The sequence below is a fragment of the Oncorhynchus mykiss genome, chromosome 6 (genome assembly GCF_057628025.1).
Source record: "Oncorhynchus mykiss isolate SJ-2025 chromosome 6, ASM5762802v1, whole genome shotgun sequence".
In the NCBI taxonomy this organism is placed as follows: domain Eukaryota; kingdom Metazoa; phylum Chordata; class Actinopteri; order Salmoniformes; family Salmonidae; genus Oncorhynchus; species Oncorhynchus mykiss.
This window is the reverse complement of record NC_143027.1, coordinates 21,643,267-21,656,348: the sequence shown is the minus strand read 5'-3', so window position 1 is coordinate 21,656,348 and position 13,082 is coordinate 21,643,267. Positions and strand designations below refer to the sequence as shown.

Below are 13,082 nucleotides of genomic sequence, written 5' to 3'. Positions count from 1 at the left end.
ACAGGAACAGCAGCAACTGACAAATCACTCCGTTTCTCTCAGTTACAGATGTATAGTGTTGCATTCTGAGATCCAGTCCAACTCAATTCAGTTTTGGTAGCTTATTACTGCACCCATTGTCATTATGCTTCAGTTCTTGTAAAATGTATGGTACTCTTCTGTTAAGCAGCTTTTGCATGTGGTAATTGCAGAATATTTCTGTCTTCTTCTAATGTATTGCAGATGGTAGGTATGCCTAACATTTATACAGTGTGTTTTTCTTAACCGTCTCACTCCATTTGAATACCTGATCCTGGCCACCATTATAGCCAACTGCATCGTCCTTGCCTTGGAGCAGCACCTACCAGCCAGCGACAAAACCCCCATGTCAGAGCGCCTGGTAAGCAACCATCACATGGGTTACATGTACCATACCAATATGATATCATATTTGGTTGATTATTGGTTAACTGTACTCCTCTCGCCAAGGGAATGATAGGTGTCAGTCATTATATTCTCACATGCATGAATACTATCTACATACAGTACTAGTATTACAGAGTTGAATGAGACGTTGTGCATGTTACCCATGAAGGCAGCTGGGGTTTCTCACCAGTTGTGCTCAGTCAGGTCACCAGTATCACACAGAGCTGCCTTTGATTCCCTGTTCACAGCCACTTTAGGCTCCCTATTGAACTCTGTTGTTAAGTCGTGCCATTGAAAGGGTAAATGCTGTGAGCTCCTCTGTCCAATCAAATAGACTTAGCTGCATGGGGCAGGCTGGTTGTTTTAAGAATTAAATGTCACTCCCTTCAGGGAAAGTGCCTCACCCTCTTATTGATCCACTCCACCAGATGGGCCAAGACTCTGTCAGATGTGACTCACTTTGTCATGATGTGAAGCCATCAAATTGCTTTTTAACTCACATTCAGTCCATAATTGTCAAATCATGTCCACAAAATCATATTCACAAACTAATGATGATGGATATCAATGGTTACAGTCTCACCCTCTTGTCTTAACAGGACGACACAGAGCCCTATTTTATTGCAATATTTTGTTTTGAAGCTGGCATTAAGATCATCGCCCTTGGTTTTGCGTTTCACAAAGGCTCCTATCTTCGGAATGGCTGGAATGTAATGGACTTTGTGGTGGTACTAACAGGGTGAGTACTGAGATAATGGATTATGCTAAATGTTCACAATGGCTTCAAACTGACAAACCTGATGCTCAGTGGATTAATGAGGAAGCACAATTTTAATGTGTGTAAGGTAATTTTACATTTCTAATGACATCACGCAGAACTGGAGACAGGGAATGACTGAATTTCTAACCCTGATTGGCTACATAATCCTGTTATTTTAGCCATAACTGTATGATTGGATATGAAGCAGTAAAATAACCTATGTGATTTCACATGTGTAGTTTCATGTTATCATATATTGTTTTACATGTGGTCACCTGTTATCACATTAACTTTACACATGATCACATGAAAATTAGTTTTTGGAAATTCATGTGGTTTTTCCATAAGGGAACTCTTGTCTAGAATAGATATTCAGGAAAACAATACAGGATGTTATAATGAACTATACCATAAATGGTATCTTTGCAAAAAAAAAACAATAGGGCCACAAGAACAGAAGTAGAAGTGGTAGCACTGAGAGAAGAGATTGAGTTTAAGAGCTAGTATGTCAATGCAGCAATAGGAGTGGAACTATGGGTGGCGGAGGAGTATGAGGTAACTACTGTAGGCCTTTACTGAGTAACCATGGGGGGGAAAGGATGGAGGGGTAATGACGAGGATACTGTTACGCTGGAGAGATTCCCAGGGGAGTTGCTAGCATCACTAAGGGGAGTCCTGGCTTTCTGTTCCTTAATAAAGGCTCTGAGATTTCTTTGGCCCATCTATTGGGGCTTACGTAAGTTTTGACATGTTGCAATAAACAGATTCTCTGGAAGGCCTGCTCCACCCACTGGAGGTAATGCTTAGTGTTCAAACCTTTTGTTCCAACTCAGTGCACATAGGGGGAAACAGCCAATTGCAATGTAATAAGCCCAATTCCTGAAATTGGTCTCGTTTCAGAGTAACATTCACACAAAGCCGTGTGTGAGAGAGGGCTGTAGAGAAAAAGGTAGCGTGCAGCTTATCTGTCGATACAGTGTGTCGTTAGGGTTATTGACAGCATGTCGTTAGGGTTATTGACAGCCTGTCGTTAGGGTTATTGACAGCCTGTCGTTAGGGTTATTGACAGCATGTCGTTAGGGTTATTGACAGCCTGTCGTTAGGGTTATTGACAGCATGTCGTTAGGGTTATTGACAGCATGTCGTTAGGGTTATTGACAGCATGTCGTTAGGGTTATTGACAGCCTGTCGTTAGTGTTATTGACAGCATGTCGTTAGGGTTATTGACAGCATGTCGTTAGGGTTATTGACAGCCTGTCGTTAGGGTTATTGACAGCATGTCGTTAGGGTTATTGACAGCATGTCGTTAGGGTTATTGACAGCATGTCGTTAGGGTTATTGACAGCATGTCGTTAGGGTTATTGACAGCATGTCGTTAGGGTTATTGACAGCATGTCGTTAGGGTTATTGACAGCATGTCGTTAGGGTTATTGACAGCATGTCGTTAGGGTTATTGACAGCCTGTCGTTAGGGTTATTGACAGCCTGTCGTTAGGGTTATTGACAGCGTGTCGTTAGGGTTATTGACAGCATGTCGTTAGGGTTATTGACAGCATGTCGTTAGGGTTATTGACAGCCTGTCGTTAGGGTTATTGACAGCCTGTCGTTAGGGTTATTGACAGCATGTCGTTAGGGTTATTGACAGCATGTCGTTAGGGTTATTGACAGCGTGTCGTTAGGGTTATTGACAGCATGTCGTTAGGGTTATTGACAGCATGTCGTTAGGGTTATTGACAGCCTGTCGTTAGGGTTATTGACAGCCTGTCGTTAGGGTTATTGACAGCGTGTCGTTAGGGTTATTGACAGCATGTCGTTAGGGTTATTGACAGCATGTCGTTAGGGTTATTGACAGCGTGTCGTTAGGGTTATTGACAGCGTGTCGTTAGGGTTATTGACAGCCTGTCGTTAGGGTTATTGACAGCGTGTCGTTAGGGTTATTGACAGCCTGTCGTTAGGGTTATTGACAGCCTGTCGTTAGGGTTATGGACAGCCTGTCGTTAGGGTTATTGACAGCCTGTCGTTAGGGTTATTGACAGCGTGTCGTTAGGGTTATTGACAGCTTGTCGTTAGGGTTATTAACAGCGTGTCGTTAGGGTTATTGACAGCGTGTCGTTAGGGTTATTGACAGTTTGTCGTTAGGGTTATTGACAGCATGTCGTTAGGGTTATTGACAGTGTCACGTACTCTACTTGGACCTGTCACCATCACTGGACACACAGGGCATCATTCTGGCTGGCTACCTCACATATTCACTGCCACTACGTGGGGATAGGGCTGACTGGGGGGGATGGAGGGAGGGAGAGGGTAAGAGGGGAGGCAGAGCTGATTAAATTGGGACAGAGCAACCTGGCATGATAACCGTAATTGAAGGGCTGGGTGGTGGATGAGAGCCATTACAGGAGCAGTCTGGCTCTGTTATCAGTGCCATGCTACAGTGAGTGATTGACCCATGTTGTCAGTCTCTGATAGCGATTGGATCACTATGTGCTGCATGCACACCAAAGCACTGCCCGCTATCCCTTCAGTCAACTACAGGTTGCTACTAGCAGGAAATCAATCCCCATAGTAATGACTAACTCACTGATTATCAAGGAAACCCATTCTTTTTTTTTTTGGGGGGGGGGGGGGGGGGGGGGTGGATCAGCTTTAATATTGCGAATAGATTGTACCTTCCATCAATGTAATTGTCTGCATCATTTAGGTTAGGACATGTCCTTTGTGCATGTGCAAGTAATTTTTCCAACAATTGTTTACAGACAGATTATTTCACTTATAATTCACTGAATCACAATTCCAGTGTGCCTGTAAACAGCTTGGAAAATTCCAGAAAATGACGTCATCGCTTTAGAAGCTTCTGATAGGCTAATTGACATCATTTGAGTCAATTGAGGTGCACCTGTGGATGTATTTCAAGGCCTACCTTCAAACGCAGTGCCTCTTTGCTTGATATCATGGGAAAATCATGTACAACGTTCATCTGTACAAACAATAGTATGCAAGTATAAACATCATGGGACCACGCAGCCGTCACACCGCTCAGGAAGGAGATGCGTTCTATCTCCTAGAGATTAACGTTCTTTGGTGCGAAAATTGCAAATCAATCCCAGAACAACAGCAACCTACCTTGTGAAGATGCTGGAGGAAACAGGTACAAAAGTATCTATATCCACAGTAAAACAAGTCCTATATCGACATAACCTGAAAGGCCGCTTAGCAAGGAAGAAGCCACTGCTCAAAAACCATCATAATAAAGCCAGGCTACGGTTTGCAAATGCACATGGGGACAGAGATCGTACTTTTTGGAGAAATGTCCTCTGTTCTGATGAAACAAAAATAGAACTGTTTGGCCACAACGACCATTGTTATGTTTGGATGAAAAAAGGAGGAGGCTTGCAAGCCGAAGAACACCATCCCAACCGTGAAGCACGGGGGTGGCAGCATCATGTTGTGGGTGTGCTTTGCTGCAGGAGGGACTGCTGCACTTCACAAAATAGATGGCATCATGAGGCAGGAAAATTATGTGGATATGTTGAAGAAAAATCTCAAGACATCAGTCAGGAAATTAAAGCTTGGTCGCAAATGGGTCTTCCAAATGTACAATGACACCAAGCATACTTCCAAAGTTGTGGCAAAATGGCTTAAGGACAACAAAGTCAAGGTTTTGGAGTGGCCATCACAAAGCCCTGCAGTTTAAATGCACTGTCAATTTAGTGTATGTAAACTTCTGACCCACTGGAATTGTGATACAGTGAATTATAAGTGAAATAATCTGTCTGTTAACAATTGTTGGAAAAATTATTTGTGTCATGCACAAAGTAGATGTCCTAACCAATTTGCCAAAACTATAGTTTGTTAACAAGAAATCTGTGGAGTGGTTGAAAAACAATTTTTAATGACTCCAACCTAAGTGTATGTAAACGTCCGACTTCTACTGTATGTAATAAAGATGACCATTTATTTGACAAATGTTGGAATTGTTCTTCCACTCTGAAATTGCATAGTATTTTGTGTAGATTGTTGACAAAAAAATGACATTAAATCCATTTTCATCCCACTTTGTGACAAAACAAAATGTGGAAAAAGTCAAGGGGAGTGAATACTTTTTTAAGGCACTGTGTCTACCTCTCTGTGCTCACACCCAGATCAATAGTGTATGGAAGCAAACACACAGGGGTTAGAATCACTTCAGCACTCTTCTTTATGACTGTGTGGATCAACGCAGCAGCAGTCTCTCTCTCGCTGTGTGTGTGTGTGTGTGTGTCTCACTCTGTGTGTGTGTGTGTGTGTCTCGCTCTGGGTGTTGAAGCAGAGTGCTCCCAACCCAGCTGTACTGTGATGTAACTCCGCCTGTCAGCCCAGAATTCTCCTTATTTAGTTTGAAGTGTTCAAGTTGCCTCAGTTTTTTTGTTGTTGTTTTACGATCTTGTATTGTGGTTGTTCTACATTTCTGCCAATATATATTTTTTTGTTGCAGCAGTTGCACTTCCTGAACCTTCCTGAATCTCTTGGTTTCTCTATCCTCTATCCAATCTCTTGGTTTCTCTATCCTCTATCCAATCTCTTGGTTTCTCTATCCTCTATCCAATCTCTTGGTTTCTCTATCCTCTATCCAATCTCTTGGTTTCTCTATCCTCTATCCAATCTCTTGGTTTCTCTATCTATTTACAGTCCTTGCGGGGTATATTATGTTGCTGTTCAACTCTCAATGGACTTTTACTTGTCAATACTGGTATACTTTTTTGGTTGAAGTTATTGGATTGACCATTGGGATGCATTATGAACAGCTCTATCATGGCTGCAGTTGTGCAAAGGCTATCATAAATTGTCAGACGTTGTGGAAAACTTTCAGAGCAATATTTAAATCAAACTTATGTGCAGGTTTTCAGTGAAGTACTGTAATTTTCTGAGTATGTTCTTGCATGTAGTGTACAGATCACTTAACACAGTACATCCTAGATGTCTGAGAGACAGTGGATAAGCACTGTGAATAACCTGAATTGAACATTTGAGCGCGACGACTGTTATCTTGCTCAAAGACGTGAACGGTGATGACTGAGGTTTTAGAGAGAGAGAGAGAGAGAGGGAGCAGTGAGCTATAGAGTTGATGAATGTGGGGTCTGTAGAGAGAGAGAGAGAGGGGGGGGGGGGCAGTGAGCAGAAGAGCTGAGGCAGGTATTCCCAAACTGGGGTATGCGTACCCCCAGGGGTACACACATTGCCGACGGGGGTACACCAACACATTTTTTTTTAAAGAAGACATACATACATACATACATACACACACACACACACACACACACACACACACACACACACACACACACACACACACACACACACACACACACATACATACATACATACATACAGTTGAAGTCGGAAGTTTACATACACCTTAGCCAAATACATTTAAACTCAGTTTTTCACAATTCCTGACATTTAATCATAGTAAAAAATTCCCTGTCTTAGGTAAATTAGGATAACCACTTTATTTTAGGAATGTAAAATGTCAGAATAATAGTAGAGAATTATTTATTTCAGATTTTATATGTTTCATCACGTACCTAGTGGGTCAGAAGTTTTCATACACTCAATTAGTATTTGGTAGCATTGCCTTTAAATTGTTTTACTTGGGTCAAACGTTTCGGGTAGCCTTCTACAAACTTCCCACAATAAGTTGGGTGAATTTTGGCCCATTCCTCCTGACAGAGTTGGTGTAACCAAGTCAGGTTTTGTAGGCCTCCTTGCTGTCACACACTTTTTCAGTTCTGCCCTCACATTTTCTATGGGATTGAGGTCAAGGCTTTGTGATGGCCACTCCAATACCTTGACTTTGATGTCCTTAAGCCATTTTGCCTCAACTTTGGAAGAATTCTTGGGGTCATTGTCCATTTGGAAGACACATTTGCGACCAAGCTTTAACTTACTGATGGATGTCCTGAGATGTTGCTTCAATATATCCACATAATTTTCCTGCCTCATGATGCCATCTATTTTGTGAAGTGGACCAGTCCCTCCTGCAGCAAAGCACACCCACAACATGATGCTGCCACCCCTGTGCTTCACGGTTTGGATGGTGTTCTTCGGCTTGCAAGCATCCCCCTTTTTCCTCCAAACATAAGTCTGGTCATTATAGCTAAACAGTTCTATTTTTGTTTCATCAGACCAGAAGACATTTCTCCAAAAAGTATGATCTTTGTCCCCACGTGCAGTTGCAAACCGTAGTCTGTTTTTTTATGTCGGTTTTGGAGCAGTGGCTTCTTCCTTGCTGAGCGGCCTTTCAGGTTATGTCGATCTAGGACTTGTTTTACTGTGGATATAGATACTTTTGTACCTGTTTCCTTCAGCATCTTCGCAAGGTCCTTTGCTGCTGTTCTGGGATTGATTTGCACTTTTTGCACCAAAGTATGTTAATCTCTAGAAGACAGAACACGTCTCCTCCCTGAGCGGTATGACGGCTGTGTGGTCCCATACAGTTTATACTTGCATACTATTGTTTGTACAGATGAACGTGGTACTTTCAGGTGTTTGGAAATTGCTCCCAATGATGATTTATTTTTATTTTCCCATGGTGTCAAGCAAAGAGGCACTGAGTTTGAAGGTAGGCCTTGAAATACATCCACAGGTACACCTCCAATTGACTCAAATGATGTCAATTAGCCTATCAGAAGCGTCTAAAGCCATGACATAATTATCCAGGCTGTTTAAAGGCACAGTCAACTTAGTGTATGTAGACTTCTGACCCACTGGAATTGTGATACAGTGAATTATAAGTTAAATAATCTGTCTGTTAACAATATATATATATTTATGTTTTTTTCTCTCACCTAAGTAGCCTCGTTTCACTGCCAAAATAAAATTAAACCATCTAGTGTTCAGCGAAATAAATACAAGTAGCCTAGTCAAATAATTAACATCCAATCATATTAACCGTTATTCAGGAATTCCACTATGTAGCCAAACGTAGCTGCTGCTCATTCCATTTGCTAAAAAATGTATAAATGGTTAAAAAAGGTAAGGCCCGCGTCCATAGAGACACATACCAGCTCTACTGGTAGTACTGCTACTACCAGCAGTACTATACCTGCACCTGTCGACGACACAAGTTGTGCTTCCACGAGCACATCCAATGCTAGCACCAGTAATTTTACATTTGTTGTTAGCCCAGCTAGCGTGGACACTGGCGGTTGTGAATCTGATATAGCCGAAGAGCTACTGCCCCCTTACCCGGGAAAGCATCGAACAACAGACAGGGACTTTGGACCATTGAAGAGGCGCAAATATGATGAACTACATTGATTTGGGCTTCACTTATATTGGGAGTAGTGCCTTTACTCAGCCACAGTGTGTTATGTGCAAAAAATCTCACAACTTGATGAAACCTTCACTCTTGTGCAGACATTTAGAAACAAACATGCCAATTTGAAAAATAAGCCACAGGGTTTTTTTGAATGAGAATTAAGATGACTTTCAGGTAGTAAGACATGTATAAAAGCAACAGATAACATTAATAGGAAGGGGCTAGAAGCATCTTATATGGTGAGCTACTGAGTGGCTATGACAGGCTGACATTACTGCTTCGCATACAAGCCAGTGAATTATATGCGTTACAGCTGGATGAGTCAACAGACATGGTGGGCCTGGCACATCTCCTGGTATTTGTTCGTTACGTTTATGGGGGGTCAATTAAGGAAGACATCCTCTTCTGGAAACCAGGACAACAGGAGAAAAAAGTACTGGACAGCTTTGTGACATCAAATTAACTTTGGTGGTCAAGATGTGTTGATATCTGTACTGATGGCGCAAAAGCCATGACAGGGAGACATAGTGGAGTGGTAACGTGCGTGCAAGCAGTTGCTCCTGCAGCATCCACCGAGAGGCTCTTGCTGCCAAGGGAATGCCTGACAGCTTGAAAGACGTTTTGGATACAGTGAAAATGGTTAACTTTGTTGAAGCAAGGCCCCTGAACTCTTGTGTATTTTCTGCATTATGCAATGATATGGGCAGCGACCATGTAACGCTTTTACAATATACATAAGTGCGTCGGTTATCAAGAGGCAAAGCATTGACACGTTTTTTTGAATTGAGAGATGATCTTAAAGTTTTCTTTACTGACCATAATTTTCACTTGTCTGACCGCTTGCATGATGATGAGTTTCTCACACGAATGGCCTATCTGGGTGATGTTTTTTCTCGCCTGAATGATCTGAATCAAGGATTACAGGGACTCTCCGCAACTGTATTCAATGAGCGGAACAAAATTGAGGCTATGAATAACAAGTTGGAGCTCTTCTCTGTCTGCATTTACAAGGACAACACACAGGTCTTTCCATAATTGCAGCAGTATATACAGTATATAGTATATAGTATATACATATGAGATGAGTATGTAAACAAAGTGGCATAGTTTAAAGTGGCTAGTGATACATGTATTACATAAAGATGCAGTAGATGATATAGAGTACAGTATATACGTATACATATGAGATAAATATAATGTAGGGTATGTAAACATTATATTAAGTAGCATTGTTTAAGTGGCTAGTGATATATTTTACATCAATTCCCATCAATTCCCATTATTAAAGTGGCTGGAGTTGAGTCAGTGTGTTGGCAGCAGCCACTCAATGTTAGTGGTGGCTCTTTAACAGTCTGATGGCTTTGAGATAGAAGCTGTTTTTCAGTCTCTCGGTCCCAGCTTTGATGCACCTGTACTGACCTGGGTGAACAGGCAGTGGCTCGGGTGGTTGTTGTCCTTGATGATATTTTTGGCCTTCCTGTGACATCGGGTGGTGTAGGTGTCCTGGAGGGCAGGTAGTTTGCCTCCGGTGATGCGTTGTGCAGACCTCACTACCCTCTGGAGAGCGTTACGGTTGTGGGCGGAGCAGTTGCCGTACCAGGCGGTGATACAGCCCGACAGGATGCTCTCGATTGTGCATCTGTAGAAGTTTGTGAGTGTTTTTGATGACAAGCTAAATTTCTTCAGCCTCCTGAGATTGATTCTATAGGTCTATAGGCTGTGAGCAACAAAATGGAGTCGTGGTCAGATTTGCCAAAAGGAGGGCGAGGGAGTGCTTTGTATGCATCGCGGACATTAGAGTAACAGTGATCCAGAATTTTGCCAGCCCGGGTCGCGCATTCGATATGCTGATAAAATTTAGGGAGCCTTGTTTTCAGATTAGCCTTGTTAAAATCCCCAGCTACAATAAATGCAGCCTCAGGATATGTGGTTTCCAGTTTACATAGAGTCCAATGAAGTTTTTTCAGGGCCGTCGATTATAAACGAAGAGAATTCTCTTGGTACATAATGCGGTCGGCATTTGATTGTAAGGAATTCTAGGTCAGGTGAACAAAAGGACTTGAGTTCCTGTATGTTCTTAAGATCACACCACGACTCATACGACTCAGACGCATACACCCCCGCCCTTCTTCTTACCAGAGAGATGTTTGTTTCTGTCGGCGTGATGCGTGAAGAAACCAGGTGGCTGTACCGACTCTTAACATATCCCGAGTGAGCCATGTTTCTGTGAAACAGAGAATGTTACAATCTCTGATGTTTTTCTGGAAGGCAACCCTTCCATTTTGTCTACCTTGTTGTCAAGAGACTGGACATTAACTCTCTCTCCAGAGTCTCCCCTCCTCTAAAATTCTAACAATAGGAACAGGTGTGGTTGCGGTTGTTCTACACTTCCCCACAGTGCAAGCAGTAGCAACAACAGATTTACTTCCAGATGTGTGATACATGTAAGGGTTTTGAATCATTGTGATGTTGTGCTGAGAATTGAGCAATATCACAAGCCTAGCATGAGCTGCAGCTCTGAGGTAAGGCTTTTACTGGCATAGCTTGTTAGAAGTGAGAGGAGATGGGGATAGGAGATTGGGCCAAGTGCTGTTGTTAGGGCTAATGCAGAATACGGGGCAGATATTCATCAAATTAACTGTGTGGTTGTAGTGTGTTCTAATCAGTCAGCCACTCTCAAAAGTAACAGCAATGGAACAAAGAGCTGAATTATTAATGGTGTTTCACTGTGTGGATGAATACGCCCAGTTAGTTGGGGTGTGTGTTTGATCCACTGTGAAAAGGTTTAGCATATGATTTATAAACGATTGACTATTACAAAAAATATTGTAACGGTATATTAAATGGCTGTAAATAAATGAAAGGCAATGGGACTTCTTTTCTAGATTTGGGAGTAAGTAATTTGAGCCAGTTTGCTACAGCAGGTAAAAAAATCCTGCAGCGACAGGAAGTGTGAATTATTATGTAGATTATAATTAATGGACATTTTTGTATGGTTTGAAAATCAAGTCTGACATTTCAAAGTAGAAATTACAAACTTCAGAAGCCTTTTTTAAGCCTCAAATACACTACAAGTTTAAAATGTCCTGCAACAGGGTGATCAAACTAAGATCCTACATCTGTACCATCATAGCTACCTTCTTCAATACTTCTGCAATAGATGACTGCCCGGCTCAGTGAAGCGTCAAAAGGTTGTTGCGTCTTAACCCCACCAATCCTGACCCACCTTTCTCAGAGGCACTTTGCTCTTGTCCTCAGCTCAATGTGAAGGTGATGATGAAGCTCTTAACTTGATTTTGTTCTGCTGACTGCACTGGTGGCTTGCTGTGTGGAGTGTAGCGGTAAAGGACCTGGCTGAGACGGACTAGCTTTGTTCCAAGCATTGCATTAGGTGCCATTTATTAAAGTGGGTGTTATTTCAGGATACGAGCTATTACTCTCCAATGTCAATTGTGCAGTGACACCTATGAGCTATGTGGAATTGGATGCGTTATCATGCACTGTCCCCTTGCAGAGTGAACCCAGGTATAGCCCAGAGGTGCTATCTGTTACTCCTGTACTGCAGTGGCGTAGCGCAGTTTCGTGGGGCCACCTACAAGGACGGAGCAAGCCCCCCCCCCCCCCCCCCCATGGGGCAGAGACAATTGTGCAGTATTATAGGAAATCTCATGCTATTTTACACATTTTGCCATGAGGCTGAGAGAAAATGTTGCAGTTTTAGAGGTCAGGGATTCTTGAAAGAAAGGACAATCAACTTTTTTCTGCAAATACTGTATTTGTCTTAATATTACCAACATTTAAAATATATGTTTTTATAGACCAAACTATCAAACCATGTAAAGAAACAACCTCCTAATACATTTTCTTCTTCAGACAATGCATCTTCCTTCAGAAAATTCTTTAAAAAATGCAGACACCATAAAAGGGATTTTATTTTTATAATTATTGTTGAACAAGTGTTTGAAGGCCTTGATTTTTTATTGTAAGATTAGATTGTTTAAATATGTAATACACATCTCCAAACTTATTTTTGTTTTGTTTTATAGCACTATTAAATATTCCAGGGCTAGTTTCTTTAGCATTTTGACGTTTTTCTAGATTTTCTAGAAAACAACATTTATAAAGCAAATATTATCCCTTACACGTAACCCAAACCGGCTGCACGCATGCGCCATCATGCTCCATAAATGTATTTTGTCCCTCCACACCAAACGCGATCACGACACGCAGGTTAAAATATCAAAACAAACTCTGAACCAATTGTATTAATTTGGGGACAGGTCGCATTAAAAGCATTAAACATTTATGGCAATCTAGCTTGCACTTGCTAGCTAATTTGTCCTATTTTAGCTAGCTGCTGTTGCTAGTTAATTTGTTCTGGGATACAAACATTGAGTTGTTATTTTACCTGGAATGCTTAAGGTCCTCTACTCCACCAATTAATCCACACATAAAACGGTCACCCGAATCGTTTCTGGTCATCTCTCCTCCTTCCAGGCTTTTTCTTCTCTTGACTTTATATTGCTATTGGCAACTTTCATAAATTAGGTGCATTACCGCCACTGACCTATTTCGTCTTTAAGTCACCCACGTGGGTATAACCAATGAGGAGATGGCA

At 41.8% G+C, this 13,082-nt stretch overlaps 1 protein-coding gene across 1 annotated transcript in view; it reads left to right on the top strand.

The window, feature by feature from the left end:
• cacna1ba (calcium voltage-gated channel subunit alpha1 Ba) overlaps positions 1-13,082 on the top strand; it is a 170,078-nt gene that overhangs the window by 2,277 nt on the left and 154,719 nt on the right. The window contains exons 2-3 of the mRNA XM_090237216.1: positions 274-379; positions 1,005-1,144. Of these exons, the coding sequence (XP_090093342.1) occupies positions 274-379; positions 1,005-1,144 (246 nt within the window). The remainder of the gene's footprint in view (positions 1-273; positions 380-1,004; positions 1,145-13,082) is intronic.